This window comes from Pyxicephalus adspersus, chromosome 8 (genome assembly GCF_032062135.1).
Source record: "Pyxicephalus adspersus chromosome 8, UCB_Pads_2.0, whole genome shotgun sequence".
Classification (NCBI taxonomy): domain Eukaryota; kingdom Metazoa; phylum Chordata; class Amphibia; order Anura; family Pyxicephalidae; genus Pyxicephalus; species Pyxicephalus adspersus.
The window spans coordinates 38,276,007-38,300,341 of NC_092865.1; the positions used below are offsets into that span (position 1 = coordinate 38,276,007).

At 37.0% G+C, this 24,335-nt stretch overlaps 1 protein-coding gene across 1 annotated transcript; it reads right to left on the bottom strand.

Annotated features, from left to right (window-relative positions):
• Positions 1-519: 519 nt before the first annotated feature.
• On the bottom strand, positions 520-24,335 carry CLCC1 (chloride channel CLIC like 1). Its single transcript, XM_072420094.1, has 13 exons — positions 24,251-24,335; positions 22,595-22,736; positions 18,479-18,583; positions 16,342-16,440; positions 14,900-15,004; positions 13,546-13,767; positions 11,470-11,610; positions 6,878-6,968; positions 6,388-6,485; positions 5,262-5,408; positions 4,670-4,933; positions 2,974-3,258; positions 520-2,144 (listed from the first exon to the last, which is right to left on the bottom strand). The coding sequence occupies exons 2-13, from the start codon at positions 22,724-22,726 to the stop codon at positions 1,824-1,826; spliced, it is 2,010 nt and encodes a 669-aa protein (XP_072276195.1). The 5' UTR covers positions 22,727-22,736; positions 24,251-24,335; the 3' UTR covers positions 520-1,823.

The window sequence follows — 24,335 nt, forward strand, 5'->3', positions numbered from 1 at the left end:
ATATATATATATATATATATATATATACTGTGAAATAATAATAAAACAGTAAATAAAACAATAAAATAATACTTTTGCAGAGGCCACTGATTTGCTTCACACACAAGGAGTGAAATTTACAGGTAGTGACCTTTGCACTTGATTCCTAATGTTCATGTGATTAACAAGATGATTTATCACTCTCTATTACATACAGTATATCTTTCTCTTACACAGTGTGCCCCAGCTTGTCCAGCAGTGTCAAAAAATTTTTTTTTTTACTCTAGCCAATCTGCTTTTACATCATAATGCTGGTAAACTTTCTCAGCTTCTTTTAGTCACTCTCCATCTACATGCACTTACCCCAGCATGTGTTGGGATCAAAGCTGATGGTGACCTCAATATTCAGAGCCCTTCATTTATCAACCTGCAATCCTGAGGCACATGCTTCTTTGATTAATGATATTATTACTTTCAACTTCTTTACACATAATTATATTTCTGACTGTAGGTATAAAAAATCTTACAATCACAAAGTAATAAAAAAGACAAGATTTTATTTAGACATGATTAGAGTAAAGCCTACACACATTATAAACTTGCTGTAAGAATCTAGTTCAGACTTTCCAGCATCCTTTTAGGTGCAATAACTAACATTTTAATTTCTAGAACATTACATTTATACCTAGTAATGTAGTCTCTTATACTAAATAGTTGTGGACAAACTGACCAGCTTCTTAATTTAGTTGGCAGTTACAAAATTTTCCAGCTAAAGCTGGCCATATGTATCAAAGTCATTTTGTACAACCATGTGTAAATCTACTATAAAGTTTGTAGTGTTTGCCAAACTGATACAAACTGAAAGGACTGTTAGGCACTCAAATTCTAATGTGTAATTCCAGCTTTCTCCAATTCGTTTTACACAGTCTCATCTGAATATGTGTTCTTTAAGCCTCAAACACACACAAATACTGATTTTTGTACAACAATCTTAGAAACAGGGCAGCAACTAAACATTTTTGCCCAGGATTGAAATATTTGGCATCATTATTGTAATTGAATTATAGGTGAAACCAAGTGTCAGGTTTATCTGACTGGAAGTGGAATAGAAGCAGGAACAAAGTGCATTTAATAGTAGAGATACATTTTTAATTTATAAAAATAAACATAATACATTTATGAAAGAATGACTATAGTATACTATAGTATATTAACAAGCTAAGCCCCATAACTGTCATCCATTAGCTTATATAGTAACTGAAATCTCTCTCAAAGTTACCAGCAGGAGGAGAGCACAGATGATGGATCACTAATAATAAATGCAAGATAGATTTCCCACACCATTATTACTTCCAGGAACAGAATCCTTTGTAAAAAAAAAAGAAAAAAAAAGTGCTTGATAGAGTTAAACTCGATTATTTTTATGGAGAGGAGACAATACGCATCATACCCTCATGATCAAGTCATTCTTTTGTAAACAGATTTTATTAATTTTGGATATATTAAAAAGGTGCTTTATTTGTGCAATATTTTTCTTTTCTGATACTTTCCATTTAAGTTAGATCACAATGACATATATGTGGAGCTTGGAAGAGAAAGACGATTTATAAATATCTAAAAAAGAAAAGCATATGAATGTTTTGGCTGACTGTGTGTCACCATTTTAAGAGATCCCCAGGTTCTGGTTAAATATAACCATGGAGGAAATAATTCAGCAAATAAACCTGTGTATGCAAAGCAGCCCCAGGCCAAAGCAATTTATTCTGCTGCCAGGTGCTACTATACTGTATCTGGATCCAAGCATATACATGGGGTAGAAAGTTTGGTGCCAGTGCGTTTTGCACTTATGACACCACAGTTTGTTTTATTGATAACTCATCTTGAAATGTTTCTGGCTCCTCAAGAATCACAAAACTTAAAGTTTCTGAGTATTCCTCATTTCCAGGATCTGTATATATATCTTCCACATTTAAATAAGGATTTGGCATTTGGGATTCAGTGGGGGAGAATGTGGTACCCTGTGCACCAACATGCTCAGCAGAAGTGATCAAAGTTTCAGGACCATTTCCCACATGGTCTGCGAGTCCATTTTCTTTTATTAGCTGCTGGTTCTTTTCTTCCTCTGTGGATTCTTTTTTTTCCTTGGTTTTTCCAGGGAACTGGCTCTAAAAAAATTAAAATTTATAAACATTTTAACTGCATCACAAAAAGTTAGAACCACATAATTTTGAAAAAATCTAATAAGTGCAAAATAGGTGTCTCTTCTAGTACCATCATCATTGTTAGCAATTAAAATGCATGAAAAATTTAGCATTTTAAAAGGTTTGTAAAATAAAAGCAAATCTGTGCGGTTCATTTATAAAGTGGGGAACATTCTCTCGAGGAGAGTCACTGGTATTTATAACAAACCCCTGTGTGTCAGCTGACCCATTGAAAACAATCAATCATCACTCTGTGTGGAAGTTACAGTAAAAGATTGCACACTAAATAGAAGGACATAACCAGAGAGACTTGAAATTGTACTTCAAGCTCTGTGCATATGTCAAGAAAAATCAGTGTTTCTGCATAACCCTGAATAACAGGGTTAACAATTCAATTAAAAGTGTACTACTGTCTACGGTAAATCCAAACAAAATTATGATCAGGCAGGTATTTATTGCAGAAAGGGACAGACAATGAAAAAAAAGGGTTAAAGTCTTTGTGTGGCTTAGTCAGAGAACAAACTTTAACCTTACAGAAAATCTGTGAAATTACTTGAAGATTCACTATCCAATTTAACTGAACTTTTAGAAGAGTGGGCAAATATTGCAGCGTAAATGTGTATATTGGTAGAGTAGCAGTCTAATAAAGTCATCTTTATGAGTTATTTTAGTCTCCCGCTTTCTTGAACACACATATAAAACCCTTCAATCCTTCATGTAGCATATACATAACTTTATACATAATGAAAGACAGAACAGGTAAATTATATTCAGTTCAGATGGAAGAACTTACCATGTTTACTGATGTTTTTAGATCTGGTAACTGATTTTCTTTTAATTCAGCATGACTATCAGATAAATCTTGGTTAACAGGCCCACTGTATTTTATAGATTCTTTCCATTGATCCTGGGACCCAAGAGGGTTGTCTTCTAGAGCTTTCTTTGCAGGCGGTTGGCGAAGATGGCTCTGGTCTACAGGATCATCTTTACTCCGTGGTTGTCTAAAAGACTCATCGCTTATATATTGGCCATGAGTTCTCTTTTTTAGAGCCACTTGCTCTAGAGTGGAGTCTACAAACTAAAAATGAATTTGTTTAGCTTTTATGTAATGTTTGCCAAAATATAACAATATTTTATTTCAGAAACATTTCAGATGTCTGGTACAGCACAATGAGGCTTAAAGCTCACCTTGAGCCTTGCTTTCTATCTGCAGACTTGCAAAAAGTCTGTTCCATTTTCCTGCACACTGGCCTCCACACAACAAGTATTTAGAAGCTGCAGAAGATTTCTCAATTCCTGTTTGATGAACTGAAAGGATCGTCTAACCCACTTCTTGCCATCTGTGCTGTCCTGCCAGTTCCCTTACAGCTATTTGTTTTTTGTGCTGTTAGTCATAGCTTCATGTGTTGATGTTACCTATGGGATCTGTATGCAAATGATGTCCATCCAGAAATGTGCTCATACAATTTGTGTGAGGCAATGCTGTGAGCTGAAAACCTTCTGTTAAACTTCCATTCCGTCAAATAATACAACACTTCTGTGAGTCATGGAACAACAGGGTTGTGAGTATATTGATTGGACTATAATGTGCCTGCACAGGACAAACACAATGCATAAGACCCAAGATGTGTGATTTTGTGTGTTTGGAAAAGGAGAACTGATAAAAGTTAAACAGATAAACTGTTTGGAAATATAGTTCAGCATAGAGGTTGGGAGGTATGGAGAAAGTTGTAGGTGTTCACAGATCTTAGTGTTAACACAGGAGAGAAGGCTGTGCTGATGATCCGTGGATACAGAAAGATTGGTCCCTATTTTCCCTACATGGAGTCTGGTAAAGATGTTGGATTTCTTCTCTTGTCTCCAAAGGACAGACCTTTTGCAGTCCCAGTAATAATGTCACAGGAGAAAGAACAATACATTATCAAGGGAAATCTAGTAAATAAATGATTGTAGATTGAGGAATGGATGTAGAAGACAGAGTATGGAGGAAATATAGAAGAAACTGAATGGTAGCTGAAAATGGACAGGGAGGCATAGAGGAGCCTGAGTGGAAGCTGTCAAATGTAGGGAGTGAATGTTAGAGATGATCAACAACAGACCATGGACCACAGTGAAGAAGCACAAGGCAGGATACTAGACAAAGTAACAAAGAAGAGTAAGTAAGAGTGTAAACTGATCCAATACTAGAATGACAGACAAAAAGCAGAAAATATTTGGAGTAGTTAGTAAGGAGGTAAAACAGTAGTATCTGATCATAGACAGCAGATAGTAGTAGTATTTAATATCTGCTTGGGGGTTTATATACTCTATAGAGAATGTTTAATGGTTATAAGTGCATTGTAGGGAGAAATAGCAGGGACAAAAGAAAATAAAAGCAGTAAGCCAGCATCCTCAAACATTAAAAGTTGATCCGTGAATCACCAGCATCGCTCACATTGATGATGTGAAGCACTAATCTAATTTTCTACTAGAGGAGAAGAACTTTTTACCTCTTGCTGGTTGGAACTTGCTTCTCTCTGATTCATTGGGTACAGGACTTCTGGCCTAAGATTTAAAACATCTCCTTGACCATCAACATGCATTGGTTGGATTGGCTGTGGATTATTGTAGAAGCGACCATTTACACCTTCAATAAATTGATTATTTCCTTCTCTCTCTGGATATGGTGGAGGCAGTCTCTGTCTTTCTCCATCATGATTTCTCCTCAACAGATTCATATGATGAACAGATGTGCCAAACCCATAACAAAATACCTGTCAATGGGATTTTATTAGTCAATAAAATGAAAACTTTAAGTTTGTCCAGCATAAAAAGTGGCATGCTTGAGTATTAAAATATTTCTTACAGCCCAATGGAAGACAATACAACATGTCTAATACTTTTTTAAGGCTTTTCCTAAAGTGTATACATTCTCTGATAGCATTTTATGCTATTGCTAGGGACCAGGTCCATAGACATCTGGGCCTGAATCAACCAATAGCAAGACAGCTAATGCTATCAGACCCCACTGCAGAATAATGAAAGGGGTAGGTAAAGCCACATATTCACTTACTTGTATAAAGATAAAATCACCATACTCACCAATAAAATGAGTGCTATAATAACCAGAACTATTGGTTGATATAACAAGGGCATCTCTGCTAACAATGCATGAAAGAACTCTCCAATACCTTTCCCTATATGCTTCAAAGGTTCTGTTATGAAGTTGGTGAAAGTCACAGCAAAAGCCTGAAGACAGAACAGATACAAATATACATTAATTAAATATTTTGAAGTTGTATATAACAAACCAATATGAACCTACAGTGCCTACTATAGTTTATTTCTAAAACAGGGAGGTCTTTAATCTTTCTCACTTGAAGCACCAAAATGTGCCATTGTAGGTATTTCAGTACTACTGTAATGCAGCATGTCATGATTAGCTGGTGAAGATTAATAAGGATAAAGATTAATAATACTGCAGTAAATAATTACTTCAAGTTATTGCTGGTAAAGGTGGTTCTGGTATTATGGGGTATACTTAGTTTTTTTAAACATGGCTTCAGTTAGGTTAATGAAATATTGGCACAACTGAATCTATTGTATGTTGTTTATACCTGCGATGATATTTAAAAAATTTTGGAACCTGCAAAGAATCAGATGACTTTACCCCTTAATATGTCCTGATATTTAGAAACCTTGGGATTGAAAGATTATGTACTTTCTTTTTCTCATGACTGTATAACATGCAGATTTAGTTTTTTGACTCTATTTATTTAGCACTGGGCAAATATTGGGTTGCAGTTCAGGGAGACATCAGAGGTCTGTAGGCCTGCTGATGTATCCTCTGCCCTCTAGCCAGTCAAGCAAATACTGTGCTTTAGTGGCTGTTTTCCTTGGCTTTGCAGCTGTAATTGTGACAGTTTTGAACCTGAAACTCAGCTGAGCATTTCCAGGTTCACACTCTGGAAGAAGTTACTTGGACTTGCATGTAAATTAATAGGGCATGCTGAAAGTCCAATAACGTTAATCTGGAGACTCTACAGCTGCCCAGTTAGCTTTTGCTAATTTGTCTTGAGCCTGCTAATAAAAACAGTTGTGAGCTTGTTTTAACATTTTCAAAGCCACAACATGTGGTACATGTAATGGTGGAAAAAGAGTTAAAAGGCATACAAATCAATATGTTGTTACAAATTCTACTAAATGAACACAGCAAATTAAAGCTTACTTTTGTTGGCGGAACCAGAAGTATGGGGTTTACCATTAAAGCTTTAAAATACTCCTCACATGGATCATTCTGGAAAGATGATGAACTTTTCCACCACTCTACAAAAGTAAATAAATATTCAATAAAAATAAAAGAACAATAGAATAAAAGATGACAACCAGAAGTAGGAAATGTCAACACACGCAAAGAGAAGCAGCAAAACAACTTTTATCTTTAGCTTACCCAGGGTAAAGAATAACAGACAAAGTAACCAAACCATTCTATTTATGGGAAACTAACAGGATGCCTGCTGATGCTATAGGCATGAGTATGGTGTCGTGTGCCTATAGCTGGAAGCCATTGAAATGGTTTACAAGTAGCTCATGTGACTAACTCACCTTACCATTTTGTGTAAAATAGGAAACCTAAAACATGTTTATTACTCCAGATGCATACAATTATTTTCATGTAAATGTGTTTACATTCTTTATTGTATATTCTATTACCTTACCGAAAAGACTTTCCGACCAAGTCATCTGCTTGCCGCACATGTGATCGTTCCCTATTTTTGTTAATTTTGCCTGTCTTTCGGCAAAGGCATCCTAACAAAGAAAAAGGGTCTTTATAGAAAATCAGTTAGAGAATACTTTGCACATCAAATCTAATGACCTACTTTCCAATTACAACTATGACATTTTCAGAACCTAGACACTTTTGTAGGAGAAATAAACTCCCATTAAACATTTTTATCTAAGGCCCTAAACTAGGTAATAAGCTTTTATGTAAAGCCTAATTAAACCCAAAACAATAAAATCACACTTACCTTCAATCCTGCAGATCAGTTGGGAGGTTTCTTCCATCGGGTCCCGAGTCATCCTGGTAACTGTCTGACGCCTGGCGCAGAGGGAGCACCGGGCGCCGCCATCTTCTTCTCTTTTGTTCTGCGTTCTTCATAATCCACCCGATCTCGATCGTGCAGGCGCAAGATTGGGTGACGTAGATTGGGAGAAAAACTTGCCGATCTCACTGCTCATGCATTCGTTTGATCCTATTGATTAAAGGGCAGAAAGAGCAGCCACGAGCCTCCCGCAATGTGTGACGTTGGTATCTTGGGAGGCTCTGCACTCCCATTCATTCTTGATCACCTAGCCAATCGAGAATTAAGCCCTCTAGCGGTAATCCCGAGTGTGACTCATAATGAACTTTACATGCAAAAAGAGGTAATCCCGAGTCACACTCGGGGTCGCTTTCAACTAAAAAAAACCCCACTTACCTTGCTCTGTCACAATCCCCCGGCGTCCTGCTGGTCCCCGCAGGTCCTGGACGAGACAAGATCTACGGGCTTGCTCTACATGTGTTGGTGCGGGCGGGAGGATCGGCAGGAAATTCAAATAATTTTGTATTAGATTCAATACAAAATAGCTGTATTGAGTCCAATACAAAGAAATATTCATAAAATATATATATTTTTATATATATATATATATATATATATATATATATATATATATATGTATATATATAACATATGCTGCTATACAGTTATATTAAATATGTTTAAATATTTTTCCTATTTTTTTAACAGATTTTTGTGTTTTGTTATTTAAAGTTTATTAATAAACGTATTAAATATCAGTGAGTTATGCCTAAGAATTACAGCCTACAGCTAATAAAAAATAAATTTCCATGCAAAAAAATTGTACCACTTTTTGCATGGAAATTTGGACGGAATTAGACCTCTAGGGAGGATAAGGGGAGCGGCTGCTGCATTTTTTTTTTTTTTTTTTGAAAGAAGGGTGTTTAAAAAAACAATACAAAAACAAAATTTTTACTTTAAATGAAAGGGTTGTCTATCATTTTATGTAAAGTAAAAATTCTGAATTTAGGAACGCTTAAATACATTTAGCCTTTTTATATATTGTACCTATTTACATATGGCCCCCAGAGGGTTCCCAACATGCATAGCAAATTTGGGGAGCCTGTTCTTGAAAAAACCCCACCTAATGTGAAAATATCCTTGATTCTTGTTTGGATTTTATGTTTGTGACCTCGTATCTGGCAACTTAAGTTTATGGGGCCTAAATTTTGTTTAATAGCAGCTCTTGTGGTCCCCTGTGTACCCTGAAAATTTCACATTTCTATGATAATTATCAGTGAAGGAGATATGAGGATTTATACATTGAGGATAAATGCAAGACAACGAGCAGAGAAAGAATAGAGGGAATGAGGAGAGGCCCGGATCGGACAGCTCAGCGGGTCGGATGTGCCTTGCGCGCCGTAGGTTGTGCATCCTTGGTCTAATACATAGGGTAAGTAAAAGTAGAATTGTACTTCCTGAAACTTGTGTGTTGGAATTTTTTTTCCCATCTCTACTTCCCATCTTCCATCACCAGTTCCACTCAAACTTTTTGCAGGCTGGAGAACATTCTAAACTGATTGGTGGGTGGGGAAAACATCTAAGCAAGTACTCTTCTTTACTTAACTACCTGGGTGGTTACCCCGAGCCTGGTTTGGGGTAAGAAAACTTGCTGAAAGCGTTTAACCCAAACCAGGTTCGGGGTAGCTAAAAATAGAAACAAGCGTTACAGTGCAATCTGATTGGCATACAACATTGTATGACAATCAGATTTCAACTGAAAAAAAACACTTACCTTGTCCCTACAGCTCCTCCGGAGACATCCGTCCTCTTCTGTCTTCTCCCGGCGCGTGCAAAGACGATCTCCGGGGTCTCCCGGTGACGTCGGTGCGGGCGGGAGGCAGGGCGGGAATTTCAAATAATTTTGTATTGGACTCAATACAAAAAAGCTGTATTGAGTCCAATACAAAGAAATCTTCATATAATATATACATATATATATATATATAATTGTAATATATATATATATTATATAAGCTACTGTACAGTTACATTACAATATATACACTATTTTTTTTTTTTTATGATTTTTTTTTTTTAACTTTATTATTTAATTTATTGTTTTGGAGATATTTCAGTGAGTTATGCCTAAGAAATATAGCCTACAATCTAAAATAAATTTCCATGCAAAAAATGTAACGCTTTTTGCATGGAAGTACAGAAAGACTCGGTGTTCATGTCCCTTAGCGATTCCTGATGATGTCAGTGCATGCGCCCGTCGACGGGGGTCGTAGCGGAAAATTCAAATATTTTGTATTGGATTCAATACAAACTCCTGTATCCAACCCAATACAAAATAATACAAAATATATTTATGTGGTTTTGTCTATAGTTATGTGATGTTGGACTCACATAACTATAGACCACACTAGGGAGGTGTTTTTGAAAAATATAGTACTATACAGTATACAGAATTATTGCATTTTTGTATTTGTATTTTTTTGATTTATTTATGCATTCTTGTTTAGGCTGATTTTTGTGTTTTTTATTTAATTTTATTATTAAAGTTTTTTTTTTTTTTTACATGATTGTGTGTTTCAAACTTTATTATATTCAGGATGTCTACTAGACCCTTGTTTGGACATATTTCTGTAAGTTACAGGTCTATAATTTAAAAAAAAGAATTTCACGAAAAACAGTGTACTGCTTTTGGTACAGAAATACAGACATCAGTGAAACGTCCAGGAGGTTAAGCATAATGTTTAGTATGCAATTTTAAATCTTAATGTTTATTTCTGGTAAAAGTCTGGGACTGACTAATGGCTGTGCAGACACACTAATGCTGCAGAGCAGCCTGTTTTGTTGTATGTTGAGGGGAAGAGAAGGAATGAGGGGCAGTAATTCCAATGTTAGGACAACAATAGTACTAACAATAACAATGGTTGTTAGTGATCCAACATGGCAGATCATAGATGATTTTCTCAACGATGTTCAATGACACCTGTACACACTGGATTTTTATTTGAGATGATAAAAAGGGTGTGGGCATGTTTAGTGTGGTGAAAACTAGTGTTTGCTGGTATATACCAGGGCTGATTTTCTGGTTTGATCACATTTTTTGCGAAAATTTCAGAAACAATCTGCCCATAAGTTTATCTTTCCAAGTAATGAATTTGATGCATGGTATTTACCTGTATAAAGCTTTCTAAAAGCCTGAGACAGCAACATTATAAAAGGTTATGGGAAAGGGGTGGGCAAGGAAACTGACTACCAACATTTTTTTTTTAGCAAAGACACATTTGCAGGTAAATACAATGTTTTAAATAATTTAATTTACTAAAAGTAATTACACTGCAAGTAAGTATGTAAAATAGATTTTTCTGTGATTATATTTTAGGCTGGTGACAGGTTCACTTCTAGCAAAATGTTGTAAGACAAGGTTCTCTACTGTAATCTTTATCACCAAAAACATTCATCAGACTCTCTAGGTTTAATTTTACTTTAATTCTTAACGTTTGGGCTAAACTCTGCTAAACTGACATCCCTTAGCTCAGTGATAACATTGTTGTAATTGTTAGGGGCATTAGTGCTGCAGGTAGGTTGGGCAGTGCTGTAGTGGTGGAAGGAAAACCAACCTCCTAATAAATGAAAATAAAAATAAATAAATAATAGTGGCACACTGGGGGTGGGATTCTAGTTAACAAAATATAATTTACCATCTTGCATTGCTTGCTCTTAGGCAGCAATTTTACTTTAAACATAATAAAATGGCTAACATGTTACCTTAAGATTGAAACTCTCTGCTCAGTAGATTTAAAGCTGAGCCTCAGGTTCAGCAAGGATGCAACCTTGCTGTTTGGGCTAGCCCTGCAATACAAGGCTTACTTTTTTTATTTAAGTACAGGCTCTGATATTATCTCCCACAAAGGAAAACCTTCCCACAGAAGTGACTTAAAGATAAGAGAAGCACATAGATGCCAAAGGGCAAAAGAGAGAGGGCAAGTAAAACCGGCCACTAGGCATAAAATGAGCATTCATGATGCTGGGCTAGCCTCACTGCAAGGGTACTTCTTTGCTGTACCTGGATGGAGCATTAGATGGAGATCCAGCATTAGATGGAGAGAAAGATGTAATTGAACTCTCAGCACACGACTTTTTTATAACTGAAAAAGTAGCACACTGTAATAGGTTATTACATTGAATACTTTTTTGAACACAATGAGAGGAAGTTACATTTAAAAGCTTACCTTGTACAAATACATCCAGTTCCAGACAAGGCTAACCAAAAAACATAGACCAAGCAGTCTCTTTATCTGTGTAAACCAGCTAATGTGAGTCCACAGCTCTGTAGATACCACTATCACAATACAAAGCAGACTTAAGGAAATCTGTAAAAAATATATATAAAAGTTGTCACACAAGGTCTGTAAGATGTTCTAATTATAATCAGTTAACTGCCTTCCGAATGTACTTTGCTGTTATCAGTTAATTCTTTTACTACAGCTTATCCTATTGTTGCTAGCCCTTGCTATAAAAAAAGCCAAAAGTCGATACATATGGAAATTTTTAGTTCTTATCTTTCTTTTGTTGTAGATCCTGGCGTTTGCAGGTATTCCAGCAGATTTTCTCCCTAAGCAAAGACATGTAACTTAAGATACACACACGATCTTGCATCAGACATTAAGCCTTCCTCTATTTTCATTGGAATCAACATAAGATTCTCCCTGGAAAATTGGATTATCCTCTAAGCAAGCTAATTGGGTATTATGTATACCTTTTTTTTCTCACAGGGGCATGTATTATTAAAGTAGTTAAAGCCTTAAAAAACTAATTTCTCCTGACAAACATTAATGTTGTCATGCCTTTTTTTATGATGACAAACATCAAGCTTTAACTTTAGCAGTTGAACTGAGGGTTTTTTTTTTTTTATACCCACACTCACACTCAATTTTACCTACCGTGTTTCCCCGAAAATAAGACCTAGCACTTTTCCCCCCAACCTGCCCTAATATAAGACCTACCCCAAAAATAAGACCTAGTAGAAAAAAGAAAAGAAAAAAAAAAAATACTCACCGAGCGGGAGACAGCGGGCGTACACACTCCGGAGCCGCACAAGCCGATGCTTGCCTTGTAGTTCCGGCTCCTGTCACAGGCGGAGTGATATTACATGCACTTCGCCTGTCAGAAGCCAGGAACTCGGCTCGCGTCTTCTGATAAGGTAAGTTTTTTTTTTTATTTTAACCAGCACAATTACGGTATAAAAATAAAAAAATAAAAATAAAAATGTGAGCAATCATTGCCCCAGCCACATTTTGTGCTGATTTTAGGTTTGTAAGGACAAGCTGGCTGATTTAATACAGTAACAGTGCAAGAAGAGAAATGCTGAATTCAGTAACCAATACCGGTAGCAATGAATCAATGAAGAGTTTAATTTACAATTGGGTCACCATATAAAACTCTCAAATGTACATTGTTCTACATGAATATGGCAAGTGTTTTTTTTGAAAATAAGACCTAGTGTGTTTTTGGAAGCCCAAAAAAATATAAGACAGTGTCTTATTTTCGGGGAAACACGGTAGCTACAAGAATACACCCATCATGTTTCCTAATACCTATAGCCCCTTCACTGTTAGAGGTTAAATAATTATTGTAGTGCTTGATATCTCAAATCATTAGGAACTGCATTCCTGTATGGGTGTTTATTGCACAGATACTTACTAGATGAGCTTCGTTCAAAAGCAATATTGCCCAACTAACTCCTAAAGTTAGAGCCAGCCCCAGACAGGATATTTTACCTAAGAAAATAAATACATAGAAAAAAGTCCCGAGTACGGATAATTTTAGCTATGTCCAAAATAAAAAAAATAAACTAATATAGATATATATATATATATATATATATATCTTAAAACCAAATAAACACCCACTCGAATGCAAAAAATGTACAGATCCTTTGCTTTAATAAATTTACATTTTTGAATATATATAGTATAGTGTATAGTATAGTATAATGGCTAAAAGACCAGTTTTTGCTGTGTTGGTTGCATTTGCAGTATCAAGCTCACCTATTCATGCCTGCAAACACGTTACCACTGTCCACTTGCAAATTTCAAACTTCTGCAGAACAAGTATACATCTACTGAATGGTGCTAGTGACTAAACCGCTGGCAGCATTTAAAGTTATGTTGAGTATAGGCCCTAAGGTGAATTCATATTAAATTTTCCTTCTCTTTTAAAATGTTCTTCAATTCAAAAGCAGTCTTTGTTCTTTAAACAGTTATTATCAGTATCACTCATCATAATTAGTAATGTAAACCTCTTACCATGAATACAGTGAAAGGATCGGTTCCTATGTAATCCTCAAATTTCCAGCTCCATTCTTCTTCATTGTGATGTCTAAATCTAACCAAGGTCCCACCCAAAGCTTCATCAAGAGGACCAGTATTCCAGTCAGCATCATCGAGAAATCTCCTGAACTCTGCAACCATCTGCTTTGTAAGCACCAATTCTGCGTCATAATGGACCTCAGGCTGGGATTCATCTGGCTGTGTAAGACAATTAAACAGGTTTCCTACGTTTAACGGTTTTCATACATAAAGCAGTGTTAGCACTTCGCAACAGGATATAAAATACAGCCATCTCCAACCACACAACTACTTTTGGCTTTTGTGCTAGCAGTTGATAGGCAGAGGCATTTGTTCAGGCAGTGGGTGAGACTGCAGTTTACTGTCAGGTACTGCTGGTAGCATCTCAGATGTGGGATCTATAAACAACTGTCACGAGTTATAACTGAAAGATTTTGATTTGTGTTAATGATAAATGTCATGAAGTAGCAGTAAGTGCAACTGCTTACTCACTGTCCATGCGAATAAGCACTAAATCTGAAGTACCAAAAATAACAGTGGTCTACCGAAAAGATGCACACTAACCTACTCTACAGGATCCATTATCTGAATGTTATATGTGAATAAAAGAAATATATTTAAAAAAAAAGGAAGAATACCATACTCACTATAAAGCAATTTATGGAATACTAAATTGAGTACTGGATATGGTGTATGTAGGACCTGAAGATTCAAAGGATAAATGCACTCAGAATTCACATTCATTAGATGTGTACCCAGCTTTACCCAGAAGCTGCAGCTTACCACATCCTTTGTTACATCTTTTGCTCTGGCCCTCCTCCACAGTAGTTTATTATGGACTTCTTTCAGGACTGTCTTCCAAATGTTTTTAGGAGATGGCACAAAAAATGTAATAGGCATCTACTGTGCAAGGTCGGCCCGTACAAGAATAACAACATTGTGACAGGTATTTTGGTAGGTATACTTGGGGAGGGTGGGTTATTTTAGTTACCTTTAATCTTTAGTTACCTTTACCCATGGTCAGTAAAAGACTCCAATATGATTTTATGTATTTTTGCAACAAATGCAATTTTTGCATTCTTTGTGCACAATGGATCAGATGTAAGGCTGTAAACTTACCTTATATTTGTAAGGAAGACAGTGCAGCTTATTAGGGTATGTGAGTATTCAATATGTGCTCTGCTTGACAGTATGGCTTGGGTAATATAAATGTTAGCAAATGCAAAGAAAGAGTTTAATCTTCTGCTGACCAGTGAGTTAAACTGCCAATAAAACTCTAGACTAAAAGATTGTATGCATACTTGGTACTTACTAGTCCAAGAAGACGGGCCTCATTAATAATTCGGTACAGGAAGCGCCTGAATACAGGGTTACAGTTGCGCGGATAAATTTCCCCTTTCTTTCGAAATTCCTCGATCTAAAGTAAAATATTAGAGATCGAGATTCTGTTTTAAACTTCACTGACAAAGTAATCCCCTTGATAACAAAATACTAGACACAAAGAACGTAAACAGAAGCGATCAGCTAAATTGTATTGTATTTTTTTTTAATTTAAGAATAATAATATTGTTATACAGGGGTATGTATACAGTAAACTGTATTATCTCTCTATCTTTCATTTTGTGTCTCATAACCTTCACAATAATTTTATAATACAGCATTTTTTTTGTTATCATTGACATACTTAGGTAGCACATAAGATGGCATTAAAGCCTGACACTTCTGTATTTGCTGGGTGAATCCAAGTAAATAAACCAAAATGAAAAGGTAAATTGGGAGCTTGTACACAACAAACAGATGTACACAAAAGACAGGCTTTGCTAGTAGTAGCATTATAAAACAAGAGTATGGCATTAACATTACCCAAATAAAAAACACACACTAAAACCATTTATGCAGCACAGATTTGACCACACTACTGCCACTAGGAAGCCAAGGTTTAACCTAGTTAATTATGGATACAGCCTAAACCAGGCATGGGCAAACTACGGCCCAATACGGTGGTATCTCTGGCCCTCTGAGTGTTCCACGGCTCTTGCCGGTGCCAACCCGAGCAGGGTAAGGAGAGGGACCCACTTGGGAGGGGGGGCTCACCGGCCGAAGACATGGAACACGTCCTGGCTCGTGGAGGTGGGTGGGCTGTGTCCCTGCACACAATCTCTTTGAAAAAAGAGAGTAAACTCCCAAACTGAGGCTTGGTCTGTATAGCCAACTTACATTGCAAAGTAAGTCTTCAAACACCAGTCAAGGCAAAGTATTGTCACAGCTCCGGACCAACAATGACAGACCAATAAGAACTGGGAAACATTAATAGGCAATACACATGTACGGCTTAATAGAGCTTTTCTGGTAAGATCCATGGGTGTACGAACTGGGAAAAACAGTGCTTAATTGCTGCACTGGTTAGTCACACAGACTAGTAAGGCCTAGTCTAAAACAACCAATAGCTATTGATTCTATAAAGAAAGAAAGTTGAGAGTGACATCCATCCTCCTTGGACACTAGAATAAAAGTGAAGTCTGGATGCTATACCAGCGTATACCCCATTGGGGTATCCTATTGTTTTATGGTCAACTAAAACAGGTTGGCACAGCAGGCTGACAACACTGTTGCTAAATGCAAGGCAGTGGCTTTGAGTTGTCAGCCAAAAAGAAGTGCTGTTAGGAAAACTGTACACATGATTTTACAGACCAATTATTTGATGTCCTCAGATGTGTGTCAAGTTCATGTTCCACAAATGATTAATATATTTACCTCTTTTTTCAGCGTATCCACGTCCTCACTACACTCCAGGCACTTGCTCTCACCTTTTATTTTATTTGGTTCTCTTTCAGAAAAAACTTCTGGGCTGTCCTGGGTACAAGATATAACAGAAAGGTTTTTTTGAAATACATTTTCTGGTTTATGCCATAACTAAATAATGCTCTACATTTTGTGAATGATTGTTAAAGATCAGTTCTGGTGATGAAGGGAATAAGCATGCATTGTACAGACAGGTTGCTTGTTCTGTGCTATGGAGAAAAAAGAAGAGGTTGGGCAAGAGGTGAGTATTTGTAGAAGACCCAGATCACTTAATGATGTCATGGGACACCAGTACTTGTTGATCGCAAACAACAAATCTCCAGCAATAGAAATCTAGCCTCAATACAGAGCTGTAAAAGGAGAAATCAGTCTTTAACAAAACGATTACAAGTCCTACATAAAAGCTTTTGTTACATTTTTTCTTCATCTTTCTAAACAACTGGATAGGCCAGCAGTAGTTGGTAATAACAAAATAAAGTTAGAAAAGAACCTATTTCGGCACCCTAATTAGAAAAGCAGGTTTCTAGACAAAAGAAGCTTCCTGAACATCCCCATTTTCAAGGAATTGAAAAATACAGTGAATCTTAACGTGGAAGGTTCAGTATGACACAAGGAACAGAGAGGCTACTGGAGTGACTCTCTGTGATCTTGGGGCCTAGTATGATACCTCTATGCAGCTTCTGTTGATAACAAATAGTGAAAGCCTTTCCAGAGCCAGAAGAGTTGGAGAGAAACACTGTGCATCTAAAGGACACTCAGCTAAACTTAGGCTCTGTACATCTCCCGTCTGGACTACTGTAACATTCTTCTTGCTGGTATTCCACTAACCCGACTCTCTCCTCTACAATCTATAATGAATGCTGCAGCCAGACTCATCCATCCTACCCTCCGCTCCTCTTCCACTGTATCTCTTTGTAGTTCTCTCCATTGGCTTCCATTTCACCTTAGAATCAAATTTGAGCTCCTGTGCTTTGCCTTCAAATCCCTACACAGTTATTGTCCCACTTACATCTCTGACATGGTTAAAAAATAATCCCCCTGCCCCTCTCTCCGCTCCTCCAATGACCTACTACTGACTTCCTCACTCATAACCTCATCACACGCACGGATACAAGACTTCTCTAGAGCTGCTCCAACTCTCTGGAATGGTCTTTCTCGTCCTATTCGGCTTGCTCCTACTTTCTGCTCATTTCTGCTCAAGAGCGCTCAAAACCCATTTTTTCAAACTTACCTACCCGTCTTGTTCTGTCAATTGAAACTACCACTACACACCACCACTACATATTTCCCATCCTATTGTGTGTGAAATTCCCTCACCTACTAGATTGTAAGCTCTTCGGGGCAGGGTCCTCTCCTCCTGTATCACTGTCTGTATTAGTCTGTCATTTGCAATCCCTATTTATTGTACAGCGCTGCGTAATATGTTGGCGCTATATAAATCCTGTTTATTATTATTAATAATAATAATAATAATAATAAGACGTCAGATGATAATTATCATCTGATAATTACCTTAGGGCTGATATCAGACAAGAATCTGGCGTGTGTTCAATGCTTGTTATTCATGGATTTGTCCTGGAGAATCCACAGTGAAGGGGAGAGGGCACAGCGGGGTTCTGCTCTGTTGTCCTTCCCTCTCCATAGAGCAGAATGGCACTGTATGTACAGTGCTCATTCATGCATCGTTCAGGCTTTTCAATGAAAAAGGATCCTTTAAAATCCTTTCCAACAACAAAAAACTGAACAATGCATGAACGAGTGCTGTACACAAATATTGCACATGTGTACCCAGTCTTAGTGTATGCCTGGTTATAGCCAAAAGGCTGCACTGTGCCATTTTGATTTGCCTAGTGTCTACCCTCCAAGTGGCCAAGCATATACCCATCTACTGTTCTTCTCCAGCCAGTGCTGTGAAAAAAGTATTACACTGATGAATTTGTAGAATGAACGCTATGCTTAGTTTTTATAAACAGAGATTCTAACTTCCTAAAAAAGCATCTAAGTAAATATGTTCACTACAAATAACAATTCTAAACAAATGAAAAATGTAGCTATTTATTATAAAATAAGCATGTAATAAAAATTTTACTTTTTGCTTCCAGTTATTTGTTTCTGTTCTACAATCCAAATGATCTGACTGGCAAGTACCCGGAGGTTGTTCTTCTTCTAAATCTTCAGTTTTTCCTGTGTGATACTAAAGAGGGAAAGACAAAATAGTAGCCCAGGTAAAGGTAAAGCACCAATGAAAATGTTGTTACAATGTATGTCTAAGTAAGATACACCGTATAAACATCCTAAAACTTGATAGTTATACATCTAGTTAAAATGGAATCATATTTATATAAAATAAGCATAAATTATATTTTTTTCTCAAAAAAAAAATTATTTTACAAACAACTAAAATAAACATAACATTTTATGGAAATAGGGATGGTTATCTGCTCCTGCCAATCAGCAGATTAATGCACAAAGTCATTTTCCTTCCCTTTCATTGTTTTTTTTCACAGGCTGGGTGGATCTGTATAAGGATGGATCTTGTATAAGCAAAGCGTAACGGTAATGTAATCTGAAGTGAGATCCAGGTACCGCATCCAAGTGCCTGACACTGCAGGCAGGAGGACCCAGTCCTAGAAAGCTAGGTAGAAGCAGGGCGGTTCACACAAGTGCCTGACCACACTTCAGGCAGAAAGACCCCAGTTGCTTCTTGTCACTCCTGTCAAGATCCAGCACTAAGCACGACTGTGCCAGTAGTATGCTGCTGCTGCTGCTCCAGGTATGGAATCTCAGTGGGATGCTACATTAGCAACGTCTCCAGACTAAGGCATAGGACTCCACCTCACAGCACAGTCAGTGGCTCCAATCACTAATTAACTGAAATAGCCCATATTCCTGCATGCAGGAAGTAACGCTACAACAGTAGAGTTGACAGTTTCTGTGTTGGTGCAGCCTATAGTCATTGCCAGCATAATGCCAGTATTTTCTTGTTAGTTGTATTTTTAATTGCCTATCCATCTAATAGGCTATATTTTACCAGGGAAAGGAGAGAAAAATGCAATACAGACACAAAAATAACAATTGGGGCTTACTCTGGGTATATGTTTAAAGTTTCGTATTTTGCATTTCTATATATGTATAGATTGTATAGTTTTCAGCCAAGTGCTTATTTTACTAATCTCTATCTTGGTTATGCCTTGTACTAATAAAAAATTATGTATTGGTATTATCTTTGAATTTCTTCCAAATCTATGTGTGCTGGGTACCTCTAGGTGAGCACAACAAGCCTGACATAATAAAGCTCTCCATCACTGGAGAAGATAAAAGTATCATAGCAGAATGTGGATGATCCAGGGTGGTATAGGATTGAAAACATTTGCCCACTAAGAAAAAAAAAAGAAATCCATTCAATGTTTGATGGATCACTCAGATTCTCCCATGACAGTCTATATTTTCCAGTCATGGCAAGCTTTAATAAATATTGTCTGAAAAGCAGAACCACAAAATCTAGTGCTCCTAGGAATCTAGTACATCTTTTATTGTAGCTCTACAATCCACAATATGCTCTCCCAAATCAAGTATTAGGAGTAGCGTGATGAAAAAGGCAAGACAATGAAATATAAAAAGACACAAAAACAAAGAGCCTGCAAACAGAAAGTACAAAATATGAAGTATGAAAAAAACATTATATATATATATTATACATTTTAATAACATTATATTATATATTACTTTACAGAACATAAAAGAATGATTAGAGGGTTACAAAAAGTCAGGCTGTGAGGGGGTCAATTTTTTTTTAAATTTTAATTCAGTTGTACTGCCAGGCCAAAATACAAGAAAAGGCACCAAATTTGTCTTTAGTTGCCTCATGACGCAGGACTTTTCCCTGCCATTTTCTTTCCCAGCTGTATCCCTCTTTGTCTCACACAAAATATTGAAGGATGAATGAGATCATCACATTGTATAACAAAGTACACACCATTTGTTGAAAAGAACTTTAGCACACCTCATATCTTTGTGCGCAGGTGAGCCTATATATATGAAGGCATGCTTTGTAGTGTCTAAATTCCAAAGTCCAAAGGCCTCATCGCCTTCCAAAACATGTGGCAAAGGTTCTCCTGCTGTTTTTTTTGGGCAGGGGGGCAAAAATCCAACTGGTCAGAATAGTTTTTTTCCACAGTTCTAGAAAATATGAGCTTTGGCTGGACTAAAGTACTTTTCAATGATGATGTTAAAGTCATTAGGACAATTCATAAGTACTTGGAGCTGTGTTAGGGGACATCTGTAACCAAATGTTCTTCCCACAAATGACCAAATTTTCTGACTGTGGGGGATCTGCCAAATACATCAGCTAAAGCAGCACCGAGAAAGCTTGGCAAGTATCTTGGTTGATAATCTGGATAGACACCTTGCCCAGCAAAAAAAATTTATTGGAGAGAAACAGACAGATCACAGTAGAAAGGAAATTAAAAAAACTCATACAGTAAGTTTTTACATACATTTGACCTTGAAACCATGCAGTTCACCTATATCCCAATTAATAATTTTCTACAGAGGTGAGAAAATTAGGATTTTGACAGTTGAGGAGAGCAATTAGACAGCTAAGTATGTTTTATTGCAGAAGGGACATCAACTTTAGTCATGCTTTAAAGGAAAGCTTTATTACAGGTCCAAAGCCTCTTCTGAAAAGTTGCCTCTAAAGACTGCTGAACACTAAATGCAGATCTATAGAATAAAGCACAGCTACATCCAACCCAGATTAGCTTACTGTTACCATTAACAACTGCAACCAGCACTTAAATATAAATATTTTACTACTGGAAGCCAAAATATGCTGGCATTGCAACCCAATACAATTTGGAAACTAGCTGTGCTTCCAAAGCCCATGTGGGACGCCTCACAGTTTGATGGACAAACCCTGGCATCAATAAAGGTTGTAACACTTTTCATAGGCTGCTTCAGCTGTCATACAACTGAATAGACAGTGGTCTACAGAAGATGCAAATTTGATCAACCTCCCTAGCTTTCTAATTCTGCCCAAATTTCCATGCATAAAGTGTTTCATTTATTTTGGATGGAAATCTATTTTACATTGTAGGCTATAATTCTTAGGCATAACTCACCGTAATATGTCCAATATTTAATAATTAACTTTAAATAAAAAAAAAAAATCTGTTAAAAAAATTAAATAAAAAAATAGTTAAACATGTAATGTAAGTGTACAGTAGCATATACAATATATATATAATTATATATATTATATGAAAATTTCTTTGTATTGGACTCAATACAGCTATTTTGTATTGAATCTAATACAAAATTATTTGAGTTTCCCGCCGATCCGCCACGGCACTGGCGTCACCAGTGAACCCCGGAGAACGTCTCTGCATTGCGCAGCTGAAGATTGAAGAAGACGAACGTGCCCCTAGGACCTGCGGGGACCAGCAGGACGACGGCGGGACGACAATGGAACAAAGGTTTTTTTAGGTTAAAGCTACCACTAGTGTGACTTGGGATTACCTTTTTGCAGGTAAAATCCACCCCGAGTCACACTCGGGATTACCGCTAGGTGATTTTTGTAATGCAAAGAATCTAAAATGTAAAAAAAAAGAAAAAAAAGAAAAAAAAGAAAAAAAAAAAGAAAAGTACATAAGCTGTTCTACTGTTTTTTACACCCCCTTCCCCCAGTATCTAAAAATGTGCTAACCAGGTCCCAGCTGTGCAAATTCACCCATCTATTTGCCCTGCTGACCATTATCAGAAAAATACAAAAAATTTAGCATAGTCTCCAGAGCAAAAAGCCAGTTAAAAATCCTCCAATGGTGACACCCATTTCTCCACAATTTCTCCAAGTCAACAGATCAAACACCAACAAGGCATGAACAGCAAAAAATAACTCAATGGGGTTTTACCCTTTCTATTTTTAGGTAAAAAAGGCAGATGTGATAGATCACTTTTGTATGTTTTGTAGGTTTTGTAAAATCAGGCCCGATTTATTAAAGCTCTCCAAGGCTGGAGAAGATACACTTTTCATCTGTGAACCTGGTTGATCCAGCAAACCTGGAATGGATCTGGTCCAGGATTGAAAACATTTGTTAACAAATAGCAAATGACTTTTAAGAAATCCATTCCAGGTTTGCTGGATCTGATGAAAGTGTATACTCTCCAGCCTTGGAAAACTTTAATAAATCAGGCCATCAACTCATACCTGTTTATCATACTTCATTTTGCCAGCAGCTGCGTCATAATTTAGCATGTCGGTGGGATCGATCCAGTCATCAACTTGGTATCTCCCATAACAGGATACAAGGTAGAAGGAGACAAGCAGAAACAAATGCATCTTTATTTTCCTGGTGTAATAAAGAAAAAAATTGGTTATTGTTCTTCACATTGCATCATTTACAAATGAATGAGAAAGTGAAGGCTAGAACCAGAAACGCGTGTATGCCATTGTTTCTCAACCAGGGTTCTGTCTCTAGGGGTTCCAAGAGAAATTAGCAATCTGTGCCCTCAGGTCAGTTTAAGTGGCACTAATCTTTTTGGGTATCTGTAAGGGTGACATTCTTCCTACTGCCCAACAGTGTAAGAGGAATTCTTCCCAAGGACCACTAGGATAATTTACTGTGAGTTCTGGATATAGTAAACATAGCAGGGGTTCCCTGAAGACCTGTAATTTGTTTCAAGAGTTCCCCCATGGTGAAAAGGTTGAGAAAGGCAGTCCAGTGAACAGACACATTACATAATCCTGTCATTTATATAGAATACAGTATAAAAAGGAATAAGGTCCTGTTCAGTAGTACTGATGGGATCTTGCACCCATTAGCTTTATACCACCCTCATTGCTGTTCTCAATGTTTCACTCCAGCCTTTTAGTAAGGTACTTTGTGTTTCTTGCACATAGGTAACTTCAGCCCCTTGTACTGCTATGTCCTGCTCTCCTCCGGTACAATCAGCACACAACAGGTCAATGCACACAGTACACACAATCAGAGATTTGAGGTGACCTTGTTACCACTGCTCCCGAGCACGTTCTAAAAATGCTATGTCTTCCTGTTATCCTCCTCCATTAACTTCAGTGCTTTAAAATTCTAATATGGAATAAATATGCAAAATATGGAAAGAAAAAGGAAGCCAATTATAAGAAGAGAATGAACATGAATAGGTGGAATGTAAGAAGAAATCCAGAAAACGGGAGAACATGCAAACTCCATGCAGGTAGGTCCATGCCGAGGCTTTAACTTGCGCCTTGCCTGCATACAATTCTACATATACAGCATTTACTTTATTTGTATAAATAAAAGCTGCAAGAACTCAATCCAGGGTTTCCGTTTATAATAACCACTAAAATAAAAATAGAAGAGGCTTCTGAACACATTTACAGCACTTATAGACCCTAATGTGTCTATAAAGAGGACCTGTCACTGAACATATCAGTCTTTATAGGATTGCAACCTACCTGTCAGCTCCAATGTGTTTATGGGAAGGAAAAGAAAAAACTAAAGCAGCCATGCTCCCACCTAACATGTTCTATGGAAATGGAAAATATTTATCACGTATTTGTTATCACAGCAGGAGAAGTCATTCTACAGCCACCAATTAGATGAGACATGTGTAAACATTTCTAACAACTAGCAAATGTACAGGTGCTCTGCTTTCAGAGAACATTTAGCATTGTGGGAGTGATATGTGATCTTCACAATGATAATGTGCATATTAATGTGCCCCGAAAACCAAATCAGAAATTGGCCCAGCTGAGAAAGGGTTAAAAACAAATGATTTTAACTGATGATTTTAAATGACGGGTGTAGATTCAGCAACGGGTTGGGTTACGAATCCTTCGTACATAAATTATGTAAAGCCAAACCTATAAAGATAACGGTCAGGTGTTACTCCAGCAGAATTCCAGCGTCCGTATGGTAACTGTCACTTTAGTACAATGACCTGGAAGT